The sequence below is a fragment of the Pipra filicauda genome, unplaced genomic scaffold (assembly GCF_003945595.2).
Source record: "Pipra filicauda isolate LSUMZ 115617 unplaced genomic scaffold, ASM394559v2 scaffold253_size2546935_pilon, whole genome shotgun sequence".
Lineage (NCBI taxonomy): Eukaryota > Metazoa > Chordata > Aves > Passeriformes > Pipridae > Pipra > Pipra filicauda.
The window spans coordinates 2043228-2060108 of record NW_024104369.1 but is presented as its reverse complement, the minus strand read 5'-3'; the positions used below and the strand labels follow the sequence as shown (position 1 = coordinate 2060108).

The 16881-nt window shown below is 36.4% G+C and overlaps 1 protein-coding gene across 2 annotated transcripts in view; it reads left to right on the top strand.

Moving 5' to 3' along the window:
• GRB14 (growth factor receptor bound protein 14) overlaps nt 1-16881 on the top strand; it is a 61417-nt gene that overhangs the window by 10970 nt on the left and 33566 nt on the right. The window contains exon 1 of one of the 2 annotated variants that reach the window (XM_027733602.2): nt 6292-6354. The exons of the other annotated variant lie outside the window; for it this stretch is intronic. Within the exon in view, the coding sequence (XP_027589403.1) occupies nt 6292-6354 (63 nt within the window). Of the gene's footprint in view, nt 1-6291; nt 6355-16881 lie in introns of those variants that run through there. 2 annotated transcript variants of the gene reach the window in all.

Here is a 16881-nt window from a genome sequence, read left to right as displayed (position 1 = left end):
AGTCCTGATGGGAGTCACCTCAAATGGGAAGATTTAAAAAAAAAGCTAATCAGGCCACAGAAATTTTTTCAAGAAGGGCAGCTGTGGGAGGAGGAATTAAGAGGGAGAAGAAATTAGACCTCTGCTCTAGTGACAACGTGAACTTTCTTTTCTCCCGTTTCAGTCACAGAACATTCATTTGCAGCTAATCAGCTCATATTTTAGCCCAATAGTGTACATGATATTTAATACTTAAGTCTCAAGAGAGAAATGTATATCGGTTATCTTAGAGGTGTGCCTGTGCTTCTAATTAGGGTACTGATGAGTTGTTCCTGCCTATTTCTGATATGTATGCATATGCTGCATACTGGTATATCTGTCTTTTTGCTTCTTAATTTGATATTATATCCACAGGAAAACAAGATACACTAGATTGCCTTGTGATCAGAATGGGATTTTTCAATTACTGCATTCTTAGGCTATAAATAGCTTTTTTATATTAGTTATGTTATGATAACTCCTGTTACTGATTACATTAAGTCTTGGCGTTTATGAACAGCTGCAAGCTCTTGATAATGGCACAGAAATGATATCAGCTGTTGAGAAACAGGCTGGAAGTTTGCAAGAATTTATTCTCATAATCACTAGAATTTACTGCTATGTAGTGAGAGGGAAGTCCATGTAATAGAAGAGTTTTCTTATATAACTCGGCTGACAGAACTTTATCCGTGTGCTTTTCTGTTGGGCTTGAACCTATTGATTGCAAAAATAGGCAGCTGAAAAGCTTTGCAAGGAGCACGTGTAACAATGTTTTAAGATTCCACAAGTTTGTGAGGAGAATTGGTGAGGATGGAAAACTGCATTCTGTTCTTTGATCTGCAAAATTTAGAGCTGCGTTAAAGAGCAATGTTCAGATTTTTGCCATTGTTCTTGCAATGTGAACCCTTCCATTTTGGTAAGCAGACAGGATCTGCCCAATTTCTGCCTAATAAAATAATTTCTCATTAGGGCGAAAGGACAAGTGTCCATATCCTGATTTTCATATTTAGTTCCTATACTGTATTTTAGCACATAATACTTATATCTATTTGTTCTCATTAAGTTATATTTTAAAGTTATTTTCTTCTTTGAAAATTTCTCAAAGTATGGGTCATTGGAACAGCTGAATGATGAAGTCATCATGGTTGGATGTTATTTTTCTTCTGGGATGGAGACTTCTCAAATCCTAAATGAGTTTACTAAACAAACTACTCATCTTTTCAAGCCCAAAGGAGTGGAATTTGTAGGATAACTGCAAGGAAGCAATATGTAACTTAGTGGAGAGGAAAGGTAGGTCTAGACTTTTTCTATACAGTTATTGTGGAGAAGTGATGAAAAAATACTCTGAGTCATTGTATTTGGGGCTTATACCTTCATGTAAAACCTTATATGAATCTCTTAGTGTTTTCCTAAACTATTCCAGCAGCATTACAATTTTGAAGTAGGGATTATACTTGAAAATCATGACCTGAGAAAGAATTCATAAATACTTTTCTAAATAAGATATAAGAGAATACATGCTTTGTGACTCCAGGATAGAAAATGCATTACCAAGTCAGTCCAAGCAGTCACAATGTGCAATGAGGAAAGTACATGGTTTGTGGTGTTCTGTACTTGCTTGACTGAGTGCTGGTGGATGACTTCTGTGTAACAGAAATACGAACATGAGAAAGGCTTCTCTTTCTCAAATAAAACTAGTTCTTTCAGAAGACAAACATATGGAGACAGTAAAACTGAAGCCAGTGATTCAGCTGTGGCACTGATAATCTGTTTTATGTGTCTTTGTCCCTTCACTGTCTTTCTGCAACCTCTGTTTCTCTTTGCTTTGGTTCTATATGTGTTACTAAACACATTTGCCTGTGAAAAACTGACCCTTGACGAATTATTTTCCAGTACAACCAGCCTGTGATCTTGACTGCCAGAAAATACAGTCACTGGCAATTTTTATCCAAGAATCTTATTTTAAGTGTGTTTAAGGATCAGTTTGACTCAGTTCTATCCATAGTTATAACCAGGGGGAAGAAGAAGGCTGACACATGGGTTAGTACTTGAAAGATTGCATTAAAATTAAGGAGTTCATAGTTCATGTGGTACATGTTTCTTGGCCAACAAGAGCACAGTGATCTGCTGAGAACTAAAAAATGGCATATTTCTGGATGGCTTTTCAGTGCAGGGTTTGAGATCCAGAGTTATCTTGCTTTGCCCTTAAACTGCTCCTTCATGGTGTGTGTGCAAAGGCTAGAAGAGGGAGAGCTAAAACTATGCATTGTGCTTGTTCTTTTTTTGTGGTGCAGCAGTCTCTTAAATTAGAAGCATTTAATAGGTGGATAATTGTATGAATAGACAGGAGAGATCACAATGGCTCAAACTTCTTTGTGAAGTTCCTAGGTACCTTATATCTGTGTTGCTTTGCAGGTAGTACAGTCTGTGCAACCGTATCTGCATATCTTGACCCTCTAAGAGGGTGTGCTGTGTGTTCTGTTTGAAGACTAAGATCTTGCTACATTTCTTTGTCTAAGGGACTAAAGGAGTAGAAAGACAACTACTTACTCAATCACTTTGAAACCTTTCTTTTGTAGAGTGATTTTAAAGAAACTGGTTATTTGTCAAGCACATGGAAATGTACCTATGTAAAAATACCCTGTACGTGTTTCTACGGTCACGCAATAACTGACTCTTCTAGCAAAGAGACAAAGAGACTGTCTGTGCCAGGCAGACAGGAGCACTCTCTCAAGGAAGTGCAGGTATCACCACAAATAACTTACCTGATTGATATTGGTCTTGTAATAAACTTATGCCTTAGCTTAAAGAAAAAATAAATACAAAAAATGGCATCAAAGTTTTTATAAACCTTAATGGAATTATGTTATCTAGAATTTGGTTTTTTCATCAGCAAAAGCTGAGTCTGATTTGCTCTTGTTACTTATAAATGCTCACATTCCTGCATTATATCCGGCAGAGCTAGGAATAGATCAGCTCTTGTGACTCCATAGTCAGTGCCTTAAGGACATCACTGACCTTCCTCTACTGACAGGGTATCTCTATTCCATATGTTGTTATAAAACCCTTACTCGGAGCTACTAATTTACTAAGGACATTTCAATTCTTGCCCACTTCATTTAGTCTTGCTTTCTTAAGTGGCAAGAAGTAGAAGTGGTTTATATTTTGAAGTATCTAAAAAGTATCTGCACAATGTTTTCACAACTGTATCTGGTAGCTTAGTGACAAAAATAGGAGTGAAAAGCTGCATAAACATAGTCATTTTACAGAGCTCTCAAGCAAGTGAGCTGGATCTGATTTCCTTCCTGTCCACCAGCACCAGCAAAATTCTTTGCAAACCTGCCATGGACAAGTCAAATCTTTTATCTGTAGGGAAAAAAAAAAGTGGTTATATATGTTTCCCTGAAGGCATAATTGGCTTTCAAAGCCTTTCTGTATCTCACATTTATCAACAAAACTCCTCTTGACTTTCACATGGTGAAGTGGTTCTGCAAGGCTTGTGCTTAGAAATTGAGATGTATTTTATTAACTTTATTTTATTAAATGGGTGTTTGTGAAATTTAAGAAAAGAAAGTATTCCTTAATATTATTTATAGTGCTCTTAGGTGCAACTGATGTTTACTTTCATTAGCATAGATAAATTACTGTAGTATTTTTATTTAAAATCTAATAATTATTTGAATATTGGACTTTTATTACCAAGTCAAATACAACACTTAAGTTTTTCCTTACTTTCTGAATAGGTCTGGTCTTTATATCTGATTGGAAAAGGTAAAATACAGATAATTTCACTGAGGAAAATAAACCTTTGCTTCACCTTGCAGACAAATAGGTCAATTTTATTTCAAGAGCCTTTAGTACCCAGGGATAAGGAAAAATGGCTTGGGTTATTTTTGTTTCTTTCCCAATAAATTCAGTAATGCGGTGCTCCAAGTTTTGCAGCTACTATTTCTCAAATGTTTTTTCATAAATCCAAGGAAAAAAGATTGTAGAGGGAGTTTTTTTTCCTGTTGCTGCAAACATATGCATGTTTAATATTCCTGTGAGTAAAATGCCTACAGGATCAGGCTCTGATACCACAAGTTATTTTCTAAATCTTACAGCAAAATTTTGGAGCTATATTATAGAATTTTGAAAACGTGCTCCCATAGGAAATAAAAACTGCGTGCCTGAAAGGTAAAAAACCTAATTGCAAATACTTGACATTTATCATAGCTATAGTACAAAAGATTGTTAATTCCAAATGTTACAGAATTAACACTTTAAACTTGATCTCAGGAATACTTTTTATTTTCTCAGAAGAGTCATAAGGATTTTGGACTGGAGTTTAAGAGAGAAAAATAAAAGTCAATAAATACCTTAAACCTAGAAGGTTAGTTGCTATGGATCTGTTACTGCTATAGACTGAATGTAAAATGAGTCAAAGTTAAAACTGGACTTTTATTATTGAAGCAAGGAAATGGGTAGTATCTGCTGTATTTTACCTTTTTTCATAGCTTTATTAAAAGCTCTTGTTTTAAAGCTAACTGAACAAGGATCAAATGTCTGTCTCCAAAGAAATTCTCTGTGACTTGGCATCGGTTTCTTATCAGTTTTTTTCCATATTGTGTGTCTCAATCAAGAACAGGTTTTGAAAGTTTAGGAAAATATTTGTCTTTACTTCCTATTGCTTGGCAGTATTTTATAACTATTTGAGAGCTGCTGGTAAAATGCCAGTGCAATGCAGGTTATGGTGTTCGCTCCTCTTGTTCATTGACAGAACTTACCTAAGCCCTACTGATTTTAGGATTTCAGAAAGGTGATTTAGGATGAAAATAGATGCTTTTAATCCATAGATTCTGAAGTATCTTGTTGGTGCTAGTGACTTGTTATGTTTTTGCCATTTAGAAAACTTACAAAACAGAAAATTAGATGCAATCGAATTGTTTATTTTTAATTTCCCAGTATGTAGTTTCTTATGTCTTGGAGATGAGATTCTTCTCTAGATATTTTGGGGTTACTAAAGAGTGTGCTGATTTCCAGTTACTGAGGGAAAAATATTATAAATATGATCTAGTGAAATTAGCATGGATTACCAAGTCAGTTCTGAATAATTATAGGACATATACATCAGATATGTGCTCAGTAATATACTTGCAGTGGCTGCCTATGAAGCTACAGTAGGCCTGCACATGTGATATGTTATTGTTTGAGATGCTATGAATACTTAGTACAAATAATTTTTTCAGAATGTCTGCAGTATTCAAGTACAGGGAACACTGTTTCTGATGAGAACTGCTTGTTCAAGAATTGTAAAAGAAATATCCAATATTACAGTTCTAACATCTGTTTAATAATTTGTTTTACAACGGGATTACTGCTTTGTCATGCTGCATAAAAGCAGAAAACTGTTTTTCTGCTATTAAGCACATTATGAGACCTTTAAAAAAAGATTATAGCTTGACTTATCATGTAAGCAATGCAAAATGTTACCCTCTTTGACCTAGAAGGAAAGAAAAAACCCTGACTTCCTTAGTCAAACCATGTTAATGTAAACAGATTTGTTATGCAGATATTTGATACATAAAGTAATTATGTGAGTGGGGGTGATCAAAAACTCGAGTTCATAAAACAACCTTCATTTCTCTCACTTGCAACATTTTATGTGCCATATTTTTGGGCCTGGGTTGCATTGCAAAAGTAGGAATTGCATTACTTAAAGGGGTGTTTTGCTTCTGCTTTGAATACAATTAATTAAGAATCAGAAAATTGAATTCCATGGATTCACTGCATCTATTCTTATGCTCAGTTACTTTCCTGAAACCTTAAGGTCAGGAGTACCGAAGTATGTTTTGTTTGCTGGAAAAAGCCAGGAAAAAAACCCTGAGACTGTAACCACTCAGTGTGAAGTGCTAGAATGCAATCTTTAACGATTTGGTTTTTATTTTGACAGTGAAGACAAAGTTCTGAGTGATAGAAATGCATGTTGTTCTGCTTATTTTTATAGCCAGAGATAATCAGCGTGGGCCTTTCCAAGGACAGAAGACAAGTTTTCAAGCTCTTTGGTTGGTTGATTTCTAGTTTCTCCTACCCCAGTGTCTTCTGTCATTGGCTTTGAGTAGGACTGAATTCACATAAATGGAGTGACATTTACTAGAGCCTTAGTCTTTCCTTTGTGCTGACTCTCCAATATTTAGGCTATGAGAAATTAGGCTTTAAGGCATATTGCTAACTACTTTTTCTGCTTCATGTTATCATCTGGATGAAGGTTGGCGAGTTCTGTGAAAAGCAGGCATGAGTTTGTCTTCCAGAAGAGTAACATTGCCTGCAGTTATGCCAATAACTCTGCAGAAAAGGGTATGGCATTTAAATCAGTCTTGTAATTCTGACGTTAGTATGGGTTGGTAACAACATTTAAACGTGGCTATATTTATTTTTGCACTTTTTATTTCATTTCTCCTATGTAATAAGAATGTTTCTTTTCTGATAAATGTAGATTTTTTTTATTTCTCTATGTGAAATATGTTTGCATAATATACATAAATATTATGTGTACATAACTGAATTTTTTTTACGGGTGCTTTTTTTCTCTGTTTTGTACTTTGTACAAGAAATTATTTTTCTTAGAGATTAATGTAGTTTTAAAATATAAAGTGTCATGATTACATTAAAGTATGTCTCTGTAGAAGGCTATGTTACTGTTCCTAATGGAGGATTACTGGAGTCTGCTTCCACAGGTTTTGCACCACCTTTAAACACAACATACTTTTTCCTGCCTTTTCTGGCTAACACCTTATTAGTGGATGGCCCATCAGGTATTTTGGGAATTAGGGTCACACTGTACAGTGTTTCTCCATAGACACTGTACTTGCCTTTTTTTTTTTGTTGTGTCAATAAAAAGTGGAAGCAATGCAAAATCATTACATCTATGTGCACTAGGATTGCTTAGGGTAACTCTGTGCATGGGGGTGTCTATGAAGTTAAAAATACACGTGGAAATGAAGTACGGAAATATGACTCTCTGCTGAGCCAGATATATTAACTTATAAGAAGTTAGTTCAAACAAGCTCTAAGTTATTAATTAGTTTGATTTATTTTGTAAATGTGTAGATATTTTTCAAAACCTTATTGCTGCATAATATGCCTGACTCACTTTTAATAGACTCTTCTGTTACTCAAAGGCTTTTAATGTACCAGCATTATGAAAAATGAAAGTTCATTGAAATATTACTACAGTATTAAATGGTTCTCATGAGCAATTTACATAGAACACAGTATATACTTATGGCATAAGTCCAGTGGGTCTAAAGTAATATATGAACATGTAGAGCTTTCATTGATTTGGGATATATGGTATTCTTTAGATTATTTCATTGTTTGAGTTGGAGGGGAAGCCTGTGAACATACAGTTTTATTGGGATTGATTGGTACAGATTAGATTATACTACTGTCTTAATAGCACGATTACATACTACTTTTCTGGTATAGTAACTTTCAGATTTAGATATGTGCAAGATGTGCTCTTACACAGTGTTATCTAACAATTTGCTATATCTCTGTTGCACTTCTCAAAAACATTCCTTTAAAAATTGTGGTTTAACTTTTCAGCTCTCATCCTCTCAATCCTGTGGTTCCTTCCTCTTCTTCTCTTCCTCCCCCCAACACCCCTTTAGATCTCAAATCTTCAGTTGTCATAGTTATTATTTTTGTCTGGTTTTTGTTGTTTGCATGTTAGGAGAGGAAGGTCTTTGTTCTTGCAGCATGTAGTTGTGTTAGACTCCTCTGGTATGCACACAGCAGTACTTGGTGCTGTGTGGGAGGGGAGAGGTGTAACTTTGCTCGATCTAGCATTCAGAAGGCTAGGAAACTCAGTTTTAACTGTACTGTATATTTCAATGGGTTGCTTTTCTTTTTTTTGGTGTTGAGAGGTAAGAATAATTTTCTGAGGAAATGTAAGAGTTTTTCTTTTTTGACAAATTCAAAGTAAGATAAATTTCTGTGCATCCTCTCTCATTTTTGCTTTTCATGCTACTATCAAGTTAGCTGTCAACAGTTACTGGCTTTACTTCTCTTTATCTATGCACTTTGTAAGCCCAAAATAAAATTAATGGAAGTAGTAGGAGGAAGCAGCACAGGATGTTGCCTTAGGTAGGTAGCTATTGAGTTACTGTTGCAAAAAATTCTTGAAGGCATATGTCCTCACTGAGGGCTCACTCTATGCCAAATTTGTTAGGCTTGTTTATGCTTGTGGTGGTTTTATCTGTTCATGTAGAATTCCTCTTGAAATTATCTCTTCTTTCTATTTAGAAAGTGCTCGTGTTATTTCTGTAGCAATATTCTGATTTCTAGAGCTGGAATACTGCAGGAAGGGAAGGCAGGAAGGCAGACAAAAGCCACGCTTGTGGGGGGGAGCACATGTGCATGTGTAAATTTGTTCTTGTTTCTTGTGGACATTAGAACCTTAGACATAACCTTTGACTTAAAGTAGTGCCCTTTCTATTTCTTGTAGCACAAGAATGACCTAGAAAAGTAGAAATGTTACATTAGCTCTGCATAGTCAAGATAAACATTAGCTCATGAAGTATTACTTTAAAGTATCGACCATCCCCAATCATTATTTCTTAAATTCACAGAGTGAGTAATTACGTAAGAAGTCTAGTTTAATTATGGTACTGCAAAAATTGCAAGTATTTTTGTCCCCTTATTTCTCTCACACAAAATGTAAAATTTTGCATTGTCAATGTGCTAATCTGATTGTTCTGCCAATTTCTTGAACACATGGGTTTTTCTCATTTTCATTCCAAATGTCTAATATGCTTTGTCCAAAGTTATTTCATACTTTGTTTTAAAATCTGATGTGAAGTGCTCATCACAGTTGATGTGTTTCATTCTTAAATAATATATTTTTAACTAAAGCTGCCAGGCCTTATTTAGATTCCAAGGGGTCTTTTAGCACAGACAGGAAAATTACATACTTGATAAACATGGGGAATTATATATATTGAGTACTATCACAACCAGATTTATAGCATTTATAGACTAGACATGTAATTAATCCAATTCAGAGTAAATGTCTTTATTTTCTGTATGAATAACTCTGTACTCCTCTATAAGTGTTTTTAAGAAATTAGATTTGAAAGGTCATAATGAATTCAAGACACTGTTTTACAGTCAAAGACCAATAATTTATTCAATATAAACACTCACAAGTCTACTAGACTTGTTATATAATAAGTAGAAGTCTTGGGCACATGATGTTGGATGCAAGGTGTAGAAACAGAGAGACTTGTAGATTTTTTCCACAACAGCTGGGAACTTCATAGCACAGTAGGTTGGGTGCTGTTAAGAAGCATTGTGTAGGTAGGTAGCATATATTGCAGCTGAATAATTTCCAGTGATTCTTGAAGGGATTGTGTAGTGTCTTTTAAATGGAAGAAATATTGATTAGAAAATGAGGATATGATTTAGATTGCTCAAATCTAGGGCTGCTGTAAGCATGCAAATTTCAAGATTCTCTTGCATCTTTATTCCATCTATTTTTCTGGCCCGAAATCACATGCTTTAATCAACACTTACCCCTCTCCCAAGGAAAAACGGTCTCTTAAGCCAAATTGTACCGAGAATTAGTAATGTCTGTCTGCAAGATGAAGAGCATGAAAGTAATTTTTCAGTTTTGCATTTAGGTTCCCCGAGATGAAAGGCCAATGTGCTGATCCAGGAATTTTACATAAGGCATTTTAAGTGACATGATAATGGGGTCATTAAATGAATACCTTCTATAAAATAACTGGAGGCAGACCAAGCATTCATGTGTGAAACATCTCTTTGTAAGGACAGTTTGAAAAATAGTAAGTTAAAGATGCATAAACAGCACCAGTGCCCTTTTTGTCTTTTCTACAGTAATAGAAATAAAACAAATACAATAATAAATAAAATAATTCAAGACTGGGTTGGATGGGGCTTTGAGCAATGTGGTCTGTGGTCTGTGGAAGGTGTCCCTGCCCATGGCAGGGGTGTTGGAACTAGATCATCTTTAAGGTCCCTTCCAACCCAAACCATTCTATGAGTCTATAATACAATAATAAAATGTTTCTATAATACAGTACATCCTTGAAGTTTTGAAGACAGATGAGAGGAGATGGAGAGAGTGGGCTTTAAAGCCTAAAGAGTAGTGGTCAGCAAACCTGTGGTAATTGAGGTGAAATATTTGAAGTTTTTATTCAAAATAGAATATTTTACTTAATGAATTTTTGTGGAATCTGAAAGAAGTAAAGGGGATAACCATGATAAAGCAGTAGGATTGGCCTCACTGGAAATTCAGTATAGGATTAGGTTTTAGAGATAAATTACTAGTATAAAACATCAGTATATGCTACTACTGTATCTACAGAGTTTGATACAAACAGAAGATTTTGAGCCAGGGCAAGAGTTGACAAAGGTTGAGAAGGATGAATATACATGGGAATGGGCAGATACCCAAACTGAATTCAGGAGAAGGTTAGTGTGTTTTTTGAAAGAAGTTTATATTTAAAATTGCCAGAAGGCCAGGCTAGTATGCAGGCTCACAGAAAGGTCTTGCCAGCTTAGCACATCTAACATGTGCTAATATAGCTGCATTTTGTTTGGGGACATCTGAAATTCCTGCTTACTCTTAATACTGAAAAACTTTGTGAAAGTAGCTTTACAAATATCTATCTCAGATACTTGTCTGAGGGAGCATACAACTTACGTGTTAGCTATGTAAAGATTAATGAACTACCTAAAACAGTCTTCTGTCGTACAATACTTGCAGATAGTAAGGTACCTACTTGTGATAGAGGATGGCATGCGGCTAGAGATTCAGTTTATGGATGATAGGGAAGAAGGAGGGTGGCAGACTAGCATTTTCTGTCATCATGGAAGAGCCCTGGTTAGGACCAGGGACTGTTTAGGAGAGACCTACAGACAGGACTCCTCAAGGGAAGGTGTTGCAGCACTTTTCCCCTCCCTTATGTTGTTGGCCAAATAAATCTAGATCTGATACTATACTTGAGAAGGGTTCTAGACCAATTTTTTCATTGAATATGTACTCTTTATACTCAAACAGGCACCTAAAAATGGATTCTGATATAGCAGTCATATACCAGTTGACCTGTCATATTTCCTGCTTTGACAAGCATAAAAACAGTAAAACTTCCTACTGTTTTTATTGTGTATAAAAATGATCCCACATAAAAGAAATCAAAATAGGACTAACTTTAACAGTCCCTATGGTTCAGGTGTGGGTGGGGAGAGGGAGATTTTTTCCTATCCTATGACATTCCAGTGTCTACAAACAATCAAATTTTACAGGATGTTTTGTACACAAAATTATCAATGGTCTTGGAATTTAAAATCTGTAGCACTATGCTGCATAGCTGTTGTGAAAGGTAGGTAGGGATGTATGTGTGTGTGTGTGTGTGTGTATGATAGGCTGAGTAGTAAGCACACAGAGCTTTTTAAGAAGTCTTTTAAAATCTCAGTGGTTTGATACACTTGGTCATTACTTGTCCTTTGTATAGTTTGACAAGGTTTAGTGGCACAATTAATGTTGCACTCTGTCTCCTCTCTGTCTTCAGTTCTTGAACAGATCTTTGATATGTTTTTCAGTTTCTTCTTTCCTTCTTTGAACATCTAACATTCTTCATACAGTAACCAAGGAAATTGGCAGTGTTTAGTGCCCTACTCTGCTCATAATCCTTTTCTGTGGGCAGAAATCCTTTGGAAAAAAAAACAGCTTTTTCATCAATTGAAGAAAGTGCTTGGCCATTTCCTAGCTCTAGTACTTTAGTCGCCTCTTGAATAAATTAGGCTTCAAGAAGTCAGAACTTGACCTTCAGACTGTGTTATCTAGCCTTGAAGTATATCAAGAGCTATTGCTGAATAGTTATTTCTGCTAAAGTAAACCCTCTTCTGATTATGCTGCATTGCTCTATATGAAGGGAGAAACTCAGCAAATGGCACACAAGGTGTTGGTATCAGTCTTATTTGAAAAATCACATTTCCCCGACTTATATGTCTTCTTATATGTTCTTTTACTTTGAACATGCTATAACACGTAAGCAAGTACCTGAAAAATTAGGTTTTCTTTACTTTTGATAAACTGAAGCTACATCAGTGAATACAAAGAAAATTCATCACATTGAACCAAGGAATTATTCATATTTAAACTTGCTTTCTTCCTCATTTTAATGCTGTTGGCATGGGTACTGCCCATGCCCTATACTTCACCACTCCTTGTTTTTCTGCCTGTGGGTCAGGAACAGAGGCAAGACCAGCCCAAAAAAACAACAGCTACCTTAAGGACCTAAAGAAGGAGTTATGACTTATCATGTAGTGGGTTTGCATGGCAAGTTTTTGGTAGCAGGGGGAGAGGGGCTCTACACAGGTGGCTTCTGTGAGAAGCTTCTGGAAAGTTCCCTCCATGTCCAACAGAGCCAATGTCAGCTACCTCCAAGACAGACCCTTCAGTGGCCAAGGCTGAGCCCTTCAGTGACAGTGGTAGTGCCTCTAGGGTGACATATTTAAGAAGGGAAAAAAGTTTGCTGTGCAGCTGCACCTGGAGAGAGAATATGTGAGAGGAACAGCCCTGTAGACACCAAGGTCAGTGGGGAAGGAGGTGGTCCAGACACTGGAGCAGAGATTCCCCTGCAGCCCATGGTGCAGCCCATGGTGAGGCAGCTGTGCCCCTGCAGCACATGGAGATCCAACAGGAGTGCAAAGATCCGCCTGCGGGCCCTTGGAGGCCTCCACACCAGAGCAAGTGGATGCCTGAAGAAGGCTGTGACCCCTGTGGAAAGCTCACGCTGGAGAAGGCTCCTGGCAGGACCTGTGGACCTGTGGGGAGAGGAGCCCACGTGGAGCAGGAACAGAGTGTGAGGAGTCCTTCCTCTGAGGAGGAAGGAGCAGCAGAGACAACATATGAGGTACTGACTGTGACCCATGTTCCCTGTCCCCCTGTGCTGCTGGTGGGGAGGAGGTAGAGAAAATTGGGAGTGAAGTTGAGCTTTGGAACCAGGGAGGGGTGGGGCAAGGTGTTTTAAGATTTGGTTTTATTTGTCATTACTTTTCTCTGATTTGATTGGTAGTAAAACTAATTTCCCCAAGTTGAGTCTGTTTTGCCCGTGATGGTAATTAGTGAAGCGATCTCTCCCTGCTCTTATCTTAACCCATAGGCTTTTCTCTCCTCTGTCCAGCTGAGGAGGGAAGTGATAGAGTGGGCACCTGGTGTCTAGACAAGGTCAACTCACAACAGATCAAAACTCCTGAACCAATATAATTATGTTGTAACATTGGAAATTTTAGCCTGATTCCAGTTCATTTAAGTCTCTTACACTGATAGTGACTTCCTAAAGTTTCTGGTTTGAAGTTGTCCTTATTCAGTTGCTTTCAACCCTTTATTTATGTTTACATTATTTCAAAGCAACTAATTTTTCATAGTTTAAAATAGTTAATATATAAACAGTTAATATATAATAGTTAATATATAAATCTGTTCTTAATATATAAGAACAGATTTATTCTGCTACCGTACAGTTTATAATGGGTGCCTTGGGAACAGTACAAAGCAAGGTGAGTCAAACTTTAAGTTACACTTTCCAAGAATACCCATCCAGTTTCTTGACCCAGAGTTGATAGGCTTTCAGCATATTTCTCATATTTCATCATAGTTCTCATATATGGCTGTCTTCGACTGCTGACCATTATCTTTACCAATACTCATGCTTAGGCATAAAAAATATTAACTAGGAGAGGCATCTTTCATTCCTTTCTTTCCCATGCCTTGTACGTCACTCTGGTTACAACTTCTTGAAATTTGTGTTTTTGCTGATACCTTTTCTGTTTGACACTACTAAAATTCTTATGAAGGACTGAGACCTGGGAGGAAGTGTTCAGTTGACACCTGTAATGCTTTTCCTTTATGTCCTACTAGAATTCTCCTTTTTTTTTCACTATTCTTTAATGTACTCCTATTTCTTTGCGGTCTTATTCATCACTCTTGTTGCATATTGTATCATTTCTACTGACAACCTTTGCCCTAACATAACATTGTGCTTTTTTCTTAGACCACTTAGACTGCTTTTCTGAACTAGTTAACTCCCTTCTCCAAGAGGTTAGCAATTAAATAGTATCTAGACTGAATAGCAGTTGGAGCCCTCTGCTTGTCTTGTATTAGCTTGACAGCCAGACTTCAGTAGCTCATCGTATTATCCACCAGCTGCATATGCAAGCCCTCAGTGTTGTGATTTTTCCTTTGGTTCTTTTGATTGTAACTTGTTGGATTGGTGTCTGTCACCATCTTTTCGGGTATCCTGTTTGACAAGACTTTTAGGATGATCATAACACAAATAAAATTCATAAATACATTTATGGTAATATGAACATGACTTGTGTGTGGGAAAGAGAAGCAGCAGCCAGACAACCCAGAAGACCTCTGAATATGGGGTATCACAGCGTGTGTAGAGATGGGAAATGTGCTACTGCCTTCTCAGTTTTCCTGTATGACTGAAGACTGTGCAGTCTGCATACCTTATTTTCCTTTTAGAACAAATGATTAGAGGTAAACATTGTCAAAATAGAATGAATTTTTGAAATTAGTAGTGTCCCTTCTTTACTGCATCAACTACTCAGCATTATCTTCCTATTTCACTTTGTTCACTTGTTTTAGTCTCCTGCATCAGGTGATTACTACATTTTTACCAACACAAAGGGTCTGATTTCCATTCCCAGGCTTCCCTTGTCTTTTTTCTGTTTCTTTAGGAGTCTGGATTTGTTGGCAAAAATTGCTGACAAAACTGTAATAACACAACAGGGTATAGCTGAAGGTTTTACATGGTTTGAGTAGACTTACTAGCTTTATTTCAGGATTTACGCTTTATTTGGAGTTTATGCTTTAGCCAGAGGGAACAATGCTATGTGAATAAAATAGAAGTTCGGAAGTGCTGAGGGATAAAGTATTCTGTCAGAATAGTTATCCTACAACAGTTAAACCTTGCTGTTATATTCTACTGGTGACTAGAAACAGATACCCAGAGATGACAGTACTGGACTGGAAGGGTTATAGTCTGACCCAGCAAAGCAAGGTTTTTGCCTTATACCAAATGACAAAGTATTTCAGCATTCTAAAATGAGCATTTATTATAGTGGGTTAACCTACATGGTTGCTCTGGACATTTCTTCTACCACTCCAGAAATTCAGAGAAAATTTCCAAACTATATCTTCTTTAACTAATAGTATAAACTTTTCTTTGTCTTAGAGTCTACATTCCTTTCTCCTCTACCTTCATGGCGATACGTAGCTGATATAGCTGATGACAAAGGCGTTATTCTCTTTGAAGCTGTGTTGCAGTTCAAGCCTAAACTTCTGTATAAAATTGCCAAAGTGAAAGAGTTTTAAGAAAAAATCTGTTTTCCTTTTTTTTTCCCCCCCTTCTTTAAAAAATCTATTTCAGGACTGCTGCAAAGGAAATGAGAAAATAATTGGTCTCTTAACAGTGTTATTCAGAGACTTGGTCTTTCTCACCTTCAGCAAGAGATCTGCTCTACTGAGAAACCAGCAACATAGTGTGAAAAACCTGGTAGAAACAATAGGTGTACTTCTTTTTATAGCTGGTATCTCTTCAGAAACATAGACTGCAGCCAGAACGTGGCAGTAACAGATTTGCTTTCTCTTGTGCTGGAACACAGCATTCTATTTATCTCTGACAAGCGAAGGATATGTTGGACAAACTGCGCTATTAAATACAGAAAGCCTCATTTAAATAATGTGACATAAATAGGGACAAGCTATTCAAACATGAAGCTGATAACATTTTGCCCTTAACTTTGTTGTACACAGAAAACAAAAATCAGAAGTGTATTTTAGTGGCTTTGTATTTACATTTCTTTCTCCCTCTTGTCTTCATACGTGACTTCTTTGGAAAGTAGAGTAGTATGTGGATAATTTCTACCATATTTCTAGATTTGGGGTTGAAACCACTGGTACACTGGCAACTTTTTTCATTTTCCATTCATTTTCTATTTCACTAACTTTTTTTAAAAAATAATGAAATACTGAAATTCCTTCTTAAGTCAGACTCTTTGACTCCTCTGCTATGATTTTTCCATCCCCTCCCTCTTTTTAAGTCCAGTTAGTCTAAGTGGATCTTTTCCCATCAGTATATGGTTAAGTACATTCTAAATATTGCTCTTGTGTGTAGTAAAAGGTAAAACTGTGTATTACTATTTAATATATAAAAGCTATTTAAAGTTAAGACTTAGCTGGCAGTGTGAAAGTGAAGGACTGAAGATACTAAATACCATAAATTTACTAATAGCTGATCACCTCCACTAAATTAGGTTTTCATGAAGAAAAGTTCATGTGAAAGTAAACTTTTTTAACCTGAACAATACTGATTTCTTCAAATCAAAGAATAAGGCTTTTGAAATTTTTTCAGAAAAGGCTTGGTTTGGGATCAAAATATGAAACTCTTATCCACTACCAAGATGATTTTTGTACCTTGCTAATTATTTGCTGTGTGTTTCATGAGAAATAATAAAGTAGCTCTGAGTGAAGATAATGGGTCATAAAACATGTACATTTAGCCTAGACAACTGAGCTCTATTGGCTGGACTATATGAGCTGAACTGTATGAAAGAGTGTGATGATTCTGACACTAAGAAGTGGTGATGCCTGGCTAAAAGGGAGAACAGCTTTGTGTACCAATATAGTTATTTGGAAGTTGGATTATGCCATGGTCTCAACTGAGTTTTAAAATTACTTTCCCTTGGTTAAAGAATTTTAGTGAAGTTTCACTGGGATGTTGTCATTTATTTATTTATTCTTAATGGTTGGGAAGGTGTAAAAAACTCTCTTGACTTCGTAAT